We start from the raw sequence: 14,456 nt of genomic DNA, 5'->3' as shown, positions 1-14,456 counted from the left end.
GGCGCGCGCCATGGCTCGTTTAATCCCATCCTGGAAGGATATCGTGCTACTTTAAAGTCACCAGTGGTGGACATGGTGGTCTCAGCGATTCCTAAGCGGCATACCTTGCCTTTTGAGGGCGGCTCTGCCTTACGGGACACTGAGGAGAGTAAGTTGGAGACCATTCTTAAACAGAATTTTGATGTCTCTGCATTAGGGGTCCAGGCGGCTATTTGTGTGGAGGGGGGCTGGGGCTGGTGGCTCGCGCTGTGTTTCGGTGGGCTGAGTGTGTCCTGGATCGTGAGTCTGATGACTGGTCCTTGAGATGGCTGCCTCGTTCCTCTTGGATGCTCTTTATGATTTGGTGAGGACCTCAGCTAAGTCTATGGCCTTTGGAGTGGCTGCACGGCGTACCAATCAGGAGCTGCGTGTCAAAGCAGCTCCTGATTGGATAAGGCCCGACTTAGTGCAGGAAGAGGCGGTCGGAGCATACCGCGAGTGATTTCCTGCACTTGCGGTGCTCTGGCTGCTATCCCGCTGCCCTCTTCAGGCTCCCCCATGAAAAACCGTATTCACGGTTTTTCAAGATTTGTGGGGGTTCCTGGAACAGAAGCCCTGCGAATATCGGGGGAGTACTGTATACCCACTCGTAAAGATTAACCTCCCTCGGTCTGGAGAAGATAAAAGAAAGTAAATTAGCAGGTAAGAACCTAATTTCTCCTTTTCTCACCTTATTTATGTAATCAGGCCCTGCCATGAGGTTGAATTTAATTAATTTACCAGTCATTTGAGTAGCGTCACATTCATAGAGCTTGGTGCACATCATGCATGCATATGTGTACCATAATGTCTTTACAAAGCAGCTTTTTAAGCAAACCACATTGCAGTTTCATCCATTGATACTATATTTTCTAACCTGTTCTAGTTTTGATCCCATTATAACTCTGTAAGTATCAGTTGTGCACATGTTTTCATTTTATTTTCTGAGAAACATGAATTCCATAGGAGCCTGATTTTTGAATTTAGCAGAGATCTTGGAGGCTTTTGGTATTTTGTATTTGTGGGCTTGCAAGCACTTTTCAGAGGGGAATGTTTATGGTATTTTGCATTGAAAGTAGGGGGCTGGCACCTTAAAGTATTTAGTAAATGCACCTGCTTTGTAATGCACCCATTGTTTTTCAAAAAGAGATTTCAGCATACAAGAAAGCTTGTAACCATGGGACAATAGTGTCTGCCTGGGTAACTTTAAGTTATGCGCGTGCTTAGCCCTTATTTTGGGCAGAATGCTGGGCTCAGATGTCACTGGATGCGAGATAAAAATGTAACATGAAAGCTTCTGCCTTTATTGGTTTTTTTTTCATGCATCCATTTCTTAGCAGGAATGACGTATTGGCGTAAGTACAGTAGAGTACTATGATACTAAAAAAGAAATCACACTCTTCCTTCATTATTAAACAGAACACAGATGCAGGTCAAGCTGATATGCAACCAGAGGGAGAAGAGATTATGACCAAGACAAAAACTCTAATGGAGGTATGTGGTTTAAACAGAAGCATTCATGTCTCCTAGCAAAAACAGTTTTTGTGCACGTTTTCTTTTCAGGCCTCTTTACTTTCCATCATATCTGGGCTTTTCACCAAGTTGGGAAGTGCCCCTACCCTTTTTAGTTGGTGATTTCATAACTGGGAAGTATACTTCTGAAACTGTGGTGCCATAAGCTGTAATTTTGCAGTTAGTTGGGGTCCACTCCTCCCCTACTATTTATACACAGCAGTCCTCTTTCTGGTGAGAGTACAGTCTGCGCATTCAGAACCGAGCACTAGTATGCCTTTAAGCCACTGTGCAAACTAGGCATCGGCCTAGGGTGCCGGAATGTTTGGGGGGGATTTTTTTGTTTGGGTGCCAGAATGTTTGGGGAGACCTTTTTTGTTTGGGGTTTTTTTTTTTGGGGGGGGAGGAAGAAGGTGGCAGTACACTTCTGGTATATGCAGAAGCCTTTCCCCTCCCACTTAACCTACTCCTGTGCTGATTCCAAGCTTAAAGGCTGCATGAGCCCTGCAAGCACAGGCCCATACTTAAAATGTTGCTGTGTTTCACACACCTCTCAAGCAGACTTTTGTTGGAGGAGGAGGTTGGGCACAGTTACTGTATCCATGCAGTGCTCACTCTTCTTTAAACTTGGGGTCAACACAGGAGAAAAATATTTGGGTGTTGGCAGTGGCCCAGAAGCGAGGAGAGCTGCTAGGGTTGGGGATAAGGGAGGGAAAATGAGATGCTGGGTTTGCCATCGACTACCAAATGTCACATCTGCACCCATCTTGGGTGCTGAAGTTCATCAGGGCTCTTGATAGTACTCAGGGTTGAGCTTTTCTATTGAAACAAAGTAGACAACCTTTCACCTGTATCACAAGTCTCCACCTTACAGTGCACTTCTGCTGGGGGAAGGCTGCCTAGAAAAAGACCTGAGGGTTTTGGTGTACAAAACAATGAAACCGGCGGCGCAATGTGCAGCGGCCTCAAAGAAAGCGAACAGAATGTTTGAGCATAATCAAAAAGGGTATCGCTACCAGAACGAAGGAGGTTATTCTACCGCTGTATCGAGCGACGGTGCGCCCACATCTGGAGTACTGTGTCTAATACTGGTCACCCTACCTCAAGAAGGATATGGCAATACTCGAGAGGGTCCAGAGAAGAGCAACAAGGATGATTAAGGGCATGGAAAACGTTTCATATGCTGAAAGGTTGGAGAAGCTGGGGCTCTTTACCCTGGAGAAGCGGAGACTTAGAGGGGACATGATAGATGGAGAAGAACAGATTCTTCAGACTAACAGGGCCAACAAAAACGAGGGCATTCAGAAAAATTGAAGGGAGACAGATTCAAAACGAATGCTAGGAAGTTCTTCTTCACTCAGAGGGTTGTGGACACCTGGAATGCACTCCCAGTGGAGGTGATAGGGCAGAGTACAATATTGGGCTTCAAAAAGGTATTGGATGACTTCCTGAAGGAGAAGGGGATGGAAGGGTACAGATAGAGGGTAACTATACAGGTACTAATAAATAGGGAATAAAGATTTTAGGTAAGGACTTACAGGTCACGAACCTGGGGGGCCACCGCGGGAGCGGACTGCTGGGCATGATGGACCCCTGGTCTGACCCGGCAGAGGCAATGCTTATGTTCTTATGTTTGTCAACTGTTATGCCTTCTGGGTCATATGGTATTGATGGTACACGTCACTCCATTTTCTCATCTTCACCTCAAGAGTCCTACAGTGGACCCTATCAGTTTAATAGTCTCAAACCATGGGATATCTTTCTGCTTCAATTCAAATCACTTCAGACCTCGCATCACTCTCTCCAGTGATGGATAGTTCTTCACAATCTCACTCGAAGTCTCCCCTTCCAGCTCCCCCCTCGCCATCAACAATTTATAACCACAGATGCTTCAATGCTTGCCTGGAGAGCTCATCTAGATGGTCTCCACACTCAGGGAGTGTGGTCTCTTACCACGAACAGACCCTCCATATCCATCTTCTTGAACTATGAGCAATAGGCAATGTTCTAAAAATATTTCAGAACCATCTCCTTCATCAAGTAGTCCTTGTTTGTACAGATAACCAAGTTGCCATGCTCTATCTCAATAAACAAGGGGGGCAATGGTTCTCACCTCCTTTGCATGGAAGCAATCCATATTTGGAATTGGGCAAATGCTCATGGCATATTTTTAGAGTGCTTTACTTAGGGAGGAAACACAATGTCTTGGCAGACAAATTGAGCTGACTTCTTCAGTCACATGAATGGTCTCTCAGCACAATCATCTTATGTCAGATTTTCTCCACATGGGGAACACCAGACATAGATCTCTTTATGTGTCATCGTCCCCCCAACACATAACAACGAACTTTGTATTCTGCTCTAGACTCTATATCACCAATCTAATTTCGTCTGATACCTTCCTTATTTATTGGGGGGGACAGATTCATCTATGCATTTCCTCTGATACCTCTTATTGGGAAAATTGTACTCAAACTTTATCTGAGGGCAAGCAGGCATATATTCTTATAACCTCCCTAGTTGGCGTCTTAGTTATTTTTACTGAACTGATGGTCTTGTGAGCCAACATCGGATGGGAAGGCACTGGTATGTGATGTCACCCACATATGAGAATATGTGCCTGCTATCCTCAGAGAACAACTGCTACAGGTATCTTTGCTTTTCATGGGCAAGGATTTCCTGCAGAAAGATGTAATTGGCCAGGCCTCATCTTCAGCTGGACTTGACCAACTATCCTGGTTCTGAGATTCTTTGCAGCTTATTCCACTACTTTAACCCAAAACCCACATTCCATATGTTTTATTTTGTTACTTGTTTTTCTGTCTCTTAAAATCGAGTATGGTACCTGAAGATTGGAGGGTGGCCAATGTAATGCTAATCTTAAAAAAGGTTCTAAGATGCCCTGGGAGACTATAGACTAAGTGAGCCTGTTACTGGTTCTGGGCAAAATGGGAGAGACTATTACAAAGAATAAAATCACTGAACATGTACAGAGGCATGGTCTAATGAGAGAAAACCAACATGAATGTAGTCAAAGGAATTCTTCCCTCACCAATGTGCTACATGTTTTTGAAGGTGCAACTAAACATGTGGATAAGGGTGAGATGGTTAATACGGTGTATCTGAATTTTCAGAAAGCATTTGGCAAAGAATCTCATTACAGATTCCTAAGGAACTTAAAAAGTCATGTGTTTGGAGGCAGTGTCCTATTGTGAATTGAGAACTGGTTAAATGATAAATATTCTCAGTGGAGCAGGGTGACTAGTGGAGTTCTGGTATTGCTGCTTTTTAACATATTTATAAATGACCTGGAAATGGGAATAATGAGTGAGGTGATTAAATTTTGATGATAACAAGAATTATTCAAAGTTGTTAAATGATGGGGACTGCAAGAAGACTTTATGAGACTAGGAGCCAGGCATCCAAATGGCAAGTCAAAAAAACTTGTATATTGTGAAAACCCAATAGATTTAAAAAAAAACACTTTCACAAAAAAGATGTACTTCTTTTTTTGTAAAAGTGTCTTTTTTTTAAATCCAAATGGCAAGTGACATTTAATGTGAGCAAGTGCAAAGTGGGAAAGACTATAGCTACATGTGCAATATTCCACATTAGGGGTCATTATCCAGGAAAAAGATCTTGGTATCATCACTAATGATGAATTGAAATTTTCTACTTAGTGTGTGTCCAAGAAAGTAAATATTGCAGCTTAAGCAAGATAAAGCTGAATTAGAGAAGGGTAAAAAAATGATAGAGGGATTGGAACAACTCTTCAGTGAGAAAAGACTAAAGAGGTTAGGGCTGTTCAGCTTAGAAAAGAGATGCCTAAGGATGATACATTATAAAATGAGTAACTTCAGTGTGCCCTCTAGTCCTTGTATGTGAAAAGAGTAAGCAATCAATTCATGCAACCCATTCCATTTCACTTAATACATGTAAAACAAATTGGAGAAAATATTTCTTCAGTCGATATATAATTAAACTTTTGAATTCATTGCCAGCAAATATGGTAAAAGTAATTAGCATAGCAGGGTTAAAAAAAACAAACAAACAACCAAAAAAAAACACAAAACACCCCACAGAGCTTTGGACAAGTTCTAGAAGAAAAGTCCATAAACTGTTGTTAGGGTGGACTTGAAGAAGATCCACTGCATATTCCTAGGATAAACAGCTTGGAATGTGTTTACTCTTTTGGAATCCTGCCAAGTACTTGTGACCTGGATTGGTTACCATTGGAAACAGGATATTGGGTTAGATCAGGGATCTCAAAGTCCCTCCTTGAGGGCCGCAATCCAGTCGGGTTTTCAGGATTTCCCCAATGAATATGCATTGAAAGCAGTGCATGCACATAGATCTCATGCATATTCATTAGGGAAATCCTGAAAACCCGACTGGATTGCGGCCCTCAAGGAGGGACTTTGAGACCCCTGGGTTAGATGGACTTTTTGGTCTGTCCTAGTATTTTAATATTCAAGAAGCAGGAAAATACTTTACCTAGCTGTAACATGACTTGAGCTACTACTGAAAAAGGTGTGACCTAAATCCAAATTCGCTATTACATGAATCTGTATAACACTGTGTAAATCTGGTAGTACTTTACAAAATAATAATGATGGTGCCGTTTGTGGTTTGAGCTGTCCAGATTGGTCACCAGAGCACCATACACATGCACCCAAGTAGTAATTGATGGTTAGTTTGTTTTTTAGTTCATACTGGAAAAGATTATGGATTTTTTTTCACAATATTTTCTTACATGAGTTCTGTTTTCACATGATTGTTTCACATTACAGTTGCATCAGGACAAACTGAAAAAGAAGAAGAAGAAGAAGCACAAGAAGAGCACAGGTTCTGAGAGTGAGGACGAAGACAAGAAGAGGCAAGAGAAGCTGAAGAAGGTAGGCAGTGCACTTTGCTGATGCACCACTTCTCAGCGATACAGCCTGATATTGTTTTGGAATAGATTTCAGCAATTTGACCAGCAGCTTTCTTTACTTATTTTCTGCTCTCGATTTCACTTTTCTAGGCAGGAGAGCTTTTCAGCAGTACAAATCATTATAAGTAGTATTCCAACAGCATAATCTTTTAAGTTAAGGATGCTTTCTGTTATGTTTCCTCCTACTCCTTTAACCTCTTGCTGAATTGGAAGCAGCCCATATTGGAACTCTGGAGCCATGAGCCTTTATTTACTACTGCTCAGGTTTAGTTGCAGGTGGGGTGGTAGATTTAATGACAATATAATCCATCAGGGACTGTCTCTGGTTTGAGCTTGAAATCGAAAAGAGTAGAAGGAAACTGCCAGCTCAAAAAATAGAATTAACCTTCTCACCAAAAGGTATATATACTCGAATGTAAGTCGATCTGAATATGTCGAGACTAGTGCTGCCCGATTCACAATTCGAATCGATTCACCGATTCACTTCAGGTGAATCAATTCGAATCGATTCAAACCCCCAAAAAATCGGCTTCCCGATTTGGCTGACCCTCCCCCCTTGCCCCTTAAAGCAGGAGCGGCAGCGCTGCTCTTGCTGGCTGGCCGCTTCCACACCTCCTTTAGAGAGCGAGGGGGGAGGGTCAGTCGGGAAATGCTGCTATCCAGCTTTCTCCCTCCTGGCGTCCAGTTTCTCTCCCCTGATGTCCGGATTCCCCCCCTGGCCTCCCCGCACCGTTTACCTTTGAAGACCAGCCTGCAAACAAGATCACGGTTATAGCGTCTTTCCAAACTGCTTCGGAGCTGAAAGGAGAGGGAGGGAGGCTGGGTGCAGAGTCTGAAAAGGGAGGGGGGAGGGAGGGAAGGGGGGGAGCTTGGTGCAGAGCCTGACAGAGGGAGGGAGGGAAGGGGGCTGCACCCTGTCTCCCCTTCCTGCCCTGTCTTCATATCTCCTCTGCCAATCCCTGGTGGTCTAGAGGTGCAGCGGGCAGGAGTGAGCTTTCCGTACTCCTGCCTTGCTGCTAACCTGGTTGGTGGTGGCTCTTGCGAGATCGGGTTTCTTCAGCCACTGAGCAGCACCGAGAAGGAGTACGCTTTGGTGCTCCTGCTCGGTGCTGAGCGGCTTCTTGACTTGCTTCCGCTCAGCACCGAGCAGGGGTGCCAAAGTGCGATCCTGCTCAGTGCCACTCTGCAGCTGAAGAAACCCGATCTCGGGGCAGCCACCACCGACCAAGGAGATACAAGCACAGGGCAGAGAGGGGGGGGACAGGGTGCACAGCCTGGCGGTGGCCTGTAGTATTTCTGAGAGGGGGTGCTGACCCGAATATAAACCGGAACCCCCCTTTTTGGGCCAATTTTTTGGCCCCAAAATCCCTGTTTATATTCGAGTATATACGGTATTCTTAAACCTGTGTGTTTTGAATACATCGTGTTGAAATGTTGCCTTAAGTTGTAGTATTGGGTTTAGAAACCAGAACATTGGGTCTCGGAGTTGACCAGCCTTATCCATTTTTTCCATTGGCTTTTTACTTTTACTAGTTTGTAAATCTGTTCCTAGAAAATCTCCACCCCTGCCAAAAAGGCTTTTAAAAATGTTTTGGCTCAGCAGTTTCTTCCTAATTCTCTGGGTTTTCATTTTAAATTGAACCAGTTTTATTTGGGATACAGCAGTGTGAGCCTTTATTCACAATTACAGGGGAGTTTTGCATGTATATTTTAGTCCTCCCACCCTCTCCTGTGTAAATCTTGTCTGTGGTGAGAGCCCTTGAACAGGAACTTCAAACCATGGGGCTTCTTCCAGAATCTAAGCACTTTGTTCTTATCATGAGGCATCATTTATGTATATGTGGTAGTAGTGGGGGAGAGTTGGAATTGAGCAAGACAAATGTTTTTTTATAATTCCTTTTATTGTATTTATTTTCAGAGTGCCACCTTATGCTGCTTAGTTAGGGCTGTTCAATTTACAGTTAATTGACAGAGGACTGGACCAGACTCTTAAGCCCTTAAGTCTTTAATGGTACAATATTTAATGGAGTCTCTGAATCAAAAATTTTAGAATTGAATAAACCCGGCAGTTTTCTAAGGCTCTTTATGATCGCTCTTTGCCTTCCATGTTAAAATGGACAGTGACATCTTTATTAATAGGAATTGAGGAATAACCTAATTGATTAGCATAGTAGACTAAGAATTGAGGAAGCCAGGGTTCAAATTCTACCAACACTGCTTGTGACCTTGGGCAAGTCACTTCACCCCTGCCTCACCCCCCATTATATGGTAATCCATTAGGCAGAGAGTAAGGATTTGGAAAATGTGAGCAATAAAAATCCCACATTAGTTTCTGGGTTTTGCAGTATGTAAATATTAACATGAATCTAGTCTTCATTTGCTCCAAGAGATTTGGTTTACTGTTGGCTTTAAAAGAGGTTAGGGCTATTCAGCTTAGAGAAGAGATGGTTGAGGATAGTACATTGAAATCCTCCACTTGGTGTAAAATAATGTCTAACCTTCATCTCCAGTTCTTTATAACCTTATGACTTTTATTTCAGGCACTAAATGCAGAGGAAGCTCGTCTCAAACATGTTCAAGAGATCATGCAGTTAGATGAGAGGAAGCGAGCGTACAATAGCATGTATGAGAGCCGGGAGCCCACTGAGGAGGAAATGGAAGCGTACAGAATGAAACGCCAGAGGCCGGATGATCCCATGGCCTCTTTTCTTGGACAGTAATTTTATTTACATGAGGCCTGAACTACTGATGGACCTTACCAATGCGCTTTTGAGTGTAGACTTTGAAAGGCAATATTGGGGACAAATGTGAAGTCTCGCATTCTCTACCAGTTGATAAGTTATTTTGGAATCATTGCAGAGATGGAACTACTTTTTACAATGAAAACTAAATATTCCACAGCCTGATGAGATCTCAGAATAAAGCAGTTATTTATTCTTTGTTATGGGGAAGTAAATGTGTTCCAAGCAGTTCAGCAATTTGATATTTGCAGTCACCCATCCACATTCAAATTGCAGAGTTTAGTCATCATAGGGGAGCCAATAGATACCATAGCATTTAATTGTTACATCCAGAAAAATAGCAAAGATAAGCCAGGAGTGTCTGGGCCAGTGATCTTCACTTTTTTTCAGTGGGGACTACTTTGGTAAAAAAAAATGTGTGTGTTTTTTTTTTAAATATCTTTATTCCTTTTTACATTATACAAACAAGTGTACAATAAATCAAGTCATACTATACATTCTTCACTTGAAACTTTTCAATTATCTTATACCATAAATTACCTCCCCTCCCTCCCTTTCCAAATATTTTTGTAACTACTCATCCTAATGTCATAAAACCCACCCATCCACCCTCCCACCCTATACATACTAAATGGGGATAAATTCATTTATTTATTATAGTAATCAATTAATGGTCTCCCACACATCTTTAAATTTCTTATAATATCCTCTCTTAATCGCCAATGTTTTTTCCATTTCATACACATGACACACCGAACTCCACCAGAAACAGTAATTCAACCCCCTGTAGTCTTTCCAATTGTATGTTATTTGTTGGATGGCAACTCCTGTTAAAATCATTAACAGCTTATTATTATTCGAGGAGATTTGACTTTTGGCCCTCAGACATCCCAAACAAAACTGTGTCATATGACAGGGCCACATAATTCTCTAACAAACAATTTATTTGTCCCCAAATCAATTTCCAAAAATTATTAATAAGAGGACAATAAAATAATAAATGATCTAGGGTTCCAGCCTCAAGATGACAATGCCAACATCTATTAGACTTAGAGCAATCCAATTTTTGTAAACGAACAGGGGTCTAGAGTGCTCTATGCAACAGGAAAAACCATGTTTGCCTCATAGATGCAGACAATGTACATCTTATCCTCCAAGACCAAATACGTGGCCATTGAGATGCATTAATTTTATGCTTAATCTCAATGCTCCAAATATCTCTAAGTACAGTCCTTGGTTTTTTATTTAAATAGCCAGATAATGTTTTATACCACTGCGCGGCCTGGTGACCCAGAACATAAGAAGTTGCCTCCGCTGAGGCAGACCATAGGTCCATCGTGCCCAGCGGTCCGCTCCCGCGGCGGCCCATCAGGCCCATTGCCTGATTAGTGGTCTATATCTATCTATACCCTTCAATCCCTTTTTCTTCTAGGAATCTATCCAAACCTTCTTAGAAACCATTTAATGTTTTCTTGTCTACAATAGCCTCTGTGAGCGCGTTCCATGTATCCACCACCCTCTGAGTGAAAAAGAACTTCCTAGCGTTTGTTCTAAACCTGTCCCCTTTCAATTTCTCCGAGTGCCCCCTTGTACTTGTGGTGCCCCATAATTTGAAAAATCTGTCCCTGTCTACTTTTTCTATGCCCTTCAGGATCTTGAAGGTTTCTATCATGTCTCCTCTAAGTCTCCGCTTTTCCAGGGAGAAAAGTCCCAACTGCTTCAATCTGTCGGTATATGGGAGATTTTCCATTCCCTTTATCAGTTTAGTTGCTCTTCTCTGTACTCCCTCAAGTACTGCCATGTCCTTCTTGAGGTACGGCGACCAGTACTGGACACAGTACTCCAGATGCGGCCGCACCATTGCACGATACAGCGGCATGATGACTTCCTTCGTCCTGGTCGTAATACCCTTCTTAATGATATCCAACATTATGTTTGCTTTCTTTGAGGCTGTGGCGCACTGCGCCGATGCCTTCAGTGTTGCGTCTACCATCACTCCCAGGTCTCTCTCCAGGTTACTGACCCCTAGTGGTGTTCCCCCCATTTTGTATGTGAACATCGGGTTCTTTTTCTCCACGTGCATGACCTTGCATTTCCCTATGTTGAAGCTCATTTGCCATTTTTCGGCCCACTTTTCCAGCTGCGTTAGATCCTTTTGGAAATCTTCGCAGTCTTCCCTGGTTTGAGCCCTGCTGTATAGTTTGGTGTCATCTGCAAATTTAATGACCTCACACTTGGTTCCCACCTCTAGGTCGTTTATGTAGATATTGAACAGGAGCGGTCCTAGCACCGACCCCTGCGGAACTCCGCTCGTGACCCCTTTCCAGTCCGAGTAATGGCCCTTTACGCCAACCCTCTGCTTCCTGTTTGCCAGCCAGTTTTTGATCCATCGGTGGACCTCCCCTTGCACCCCGTGGTTCCATATCTTCTTAAGCAGTCTCTCGTGTGGTACCTTGTCGAAGGCTTTTTGGAAGTCAAGGTAAATGATGTCTATGGATTCCCCTTTATCCACCTGGCTGTTCACCCCCTCAAAGAAGTACAATAAGTTTGTGAGGCATGACCTGCCCTTGCAGAAGCCATGTTGACTCGGTTTTAGCTGCCCATTTTGTTCGGTGTGTTCACAGATGCTGTCTTTAATCAGTGCCTCCATCATCTTTCCCGGGACTGAGGTCAGGCTCACCGGCCTGTAGTTTCCTGGGTCGCCCCTTGAGCCCTTCTTGAAGATGGGCGTGACATTTGCTATTTTCCAATCCTCCGGGATCTCTCCAGTTTTTAAGGATAGGTTGTATATCTGTCGAAGTGGCTCCGCTATTTCGTTTTTTAGTTCTTTGAGTACCCTTGGGTGAATGCCGTCCGGACCTGGCGATTTGTCGCTCTTTAGTCTGTCTATCTGCCTGAGTACATCTTCTTGGCTTACCTCGAAATTGACCAGCTTATCATCTTGGTCTCCTATTGTGATCTCTTCGGGTTCCAGAATGTTGGTTGTATTCTCCATCGTGAAGACTGACGTGAAGAACTCATTTAGCCTGTCAGCTATTTCTTTCTCTTCTTTTACTACTCCCTTTCTGTCTCCATCATCCAATGGTCCCACTTCTTCTCTTGCCGGTTGCTTCCCCTTGACGTATCTGAAGAACGACTTGAAGTTTGTTGCTTCCTCTGCCAGTTTCTCTTCGTATTCTCTTTTTGCTTTTCTAACCACTCGGTGACACTCCTTCTGCCTGTGTAAAAAAAAAAAAAAATATTTTAATGTAAGAAACAAGCCCATCATAAGACAAAATGACCAGCACACTGGGCAAAGAGTGAAGGTGGGTAGTGGCCCCTCTCCAATTACAAAGCAGATCCAGAGCAACTAAAGCAGTCTGCGCTCCCATATCCATATTCACTCTCCTCCCTTATAAGTACTTTTTCTCCAGTTCTTGCTCTTCCCCCACCTCACTATTCTTCCCCCCTCCCCTAGTTCTAGCCTGTCCAGTCTTAACTTCCACTGCCTCTCCCATACCCTCTAAGCTGGCTTTTCCCCTCATTTAATCTGCCTCTGCTCAACCTTCTCTGTCCCAAAATAGCCACAACAGTTCTGTGTTGCTTGATTCAGAATTAATTGTTCAGTTTTTCTTCGGCACCATGCGGGTTTAAGTTTGCACCAAGCAATACACTGTTCTCACAATCATTAGAGAATGGTGTTATATGTTCGTGGGTGGGGGTGTTAGTGAAACGAGGCAGAAAACTGAACTTAATTGATTGGGGCTGCCACTTGCCCCTGCGCCTTACCCTGAAAAACACTGCTGTAGGCAGTAACAGGCCCTCTGCTTTTAATGTATTATAAGTAGCATTTGATGCTTTAAATTCTTCTACAGTTACTATTTGTAAGTCTTGTACTGTTGTGTGTATGTGTTATTTTTCAAGATAAGTATAACTGGAGTGGTTTGGGGCTGGCCAAAGCCTATGTAATGCGCTCTCAAATGCACCAAGGTGTCCTAGTTATGATAGACGTCAGGTTTACTGTGAGCAAAACCAGAGCCTTTACTATCCAGCATGGCGCTGTTTAGCAAAAAAGCAAAGGGTCTTTGGTCTTCTGTGGCCTTCCCTCTTCCTACTCTAGACTATCAGTTGAGTTGCAAAATTAGAAAGAAAGAGAAGAAATAAGAAGGTGAATGAGATCTTGTCATCCTCTCTTCCTTTGTTGCCCCGGGCTCAATTCCTTGATGTGGACCCAGGCTTTGTGCATTCAGAAGGCACCATCAGCCATCACAACATGTATGACTACCTTCATCTCACCCGCCATGGATATTCCTGTGTCTGCAAACCTATTCATGAGCTGCTGTTACATCTGCTGGAGGACTCTACCCTCCACACACCTAATGCAGCTTCCTGATATATCTTATGTAGATATCCAAGCACACTACATGTTTAGTTCCTCTACAACCTCATGTTGCCTTGTGTTCTGTATACTGTGTATTTAGTAATAAATAGTATAACCGTTAAAAAAAAAAAGAAAGGGAAGAGAGGCTAAGGAGTCATAGACTATTTTCCTATTTCAGCCAATTTAAGAAGAATTATTGGGTTTTAGTCTACTTTCTAAAGGAAGAAAGGGGGAGAATGCCCATTGTGTTCCCTCCCCACCAGATAACTTGGTTTCCTATCTATGTCAGCCTTTCAGGACATATCAAAGGGTACATAAAGATCTAGGTAGGCTATATTTGAATTCATTGGTTCGTTTTGGTTTGTGGTGTTGTGGCTAGAGCTACAGCCTTAGCACCCTGAGGTTGTGGGTTCTGACCCTGGGCAAGTCACTTAGGGCTAGATTCACTAAGGGCATTGATCGGATCTGTGTCTGGGGGGCTGATTCACGAATTGCCCTCATGCAAATGAGGGCAATCGGAATCATGCCCCCAACAGACTGAATCGTATCACTGAACAGTGATCCTTGAGCATGCGCAGACCATCTCTGCTCGGTAGAGCAGGAAATTTCTTTTTTTTTTTTCTTCCCAAGCCTGTGGTTTTAACCTGCTTTAAGCCCATGGGTTAAAACCATAGGCTTGCACTGTAGGGAAGGGTGGGAGAGTCGGGGCAGGCAGGAGATCAGGGCAGAGAGCAGAAAAATAGGGCAGAGAGCAGGGCAGTCGGATAGGGCCCTCAGGAGTCGCTTGTTTATGATCGGCCAGCCCAGTCAGTGTTACAGGTTTTTTGTTAGTGAATCGCTGCTTGCCATCATTTGAATGCAGTTCCCCCTCATTTGTGTGCGCGGATTGGAG

The 14,456-nt window shown here is 43.4% G+C and overlaps 1 protein-coding gene across 3 annotated transcripts in view; it reads left to right on the top strand.

Moving 5' to 3' along the window:
- Positions 1-9,414, top strand: part of SLU7 (SLU7 homolog, splicing factor) — a 62,521-nt gene extending 53,107 nt beyond the window's left edge. For 2 of the 3 annotated variants that reach the window (XM_033927358.1, XM_033927357.1), the window contains 3 exons: positions 1,438-1,512; positions 6,321-6,425; positions 9,004-9,183. In XM_033927358.1, the coding sequence (XP_033783249.1) occupies positions 1,438-1,512; positions 6,321-6,425; positions 9,004-9,183 (360 nt within the window). Of the gene's footprint in view, positions 1-1,437; positions 1,513-6,320; positions 6,426-9,003 lie in introns of all 3 variants that reach the window. The other variant, XM_033927356.1, reaches the window with a different exon arrangement.
- Positions 9,415-14,456: the final 5,042 nt, after the last annotated feature.

This window comes from Geotrypetes seraphini, chromosome 18 (assembly GCF_902459505.1).
Source record: "Geotrypetes seraphini chromosome 18, aGeoSer1.1, whole genome shotgun sequence".
NCBI lineage: Eukaryota > Metazoa > Chordata > Amphibia > Gymnophiona > Dermophiidae > Geotrypetes > Geotrypetes seraphini.
This window is presented reverse-complemented; position numbering and strand designations above follow the sequence as displayed.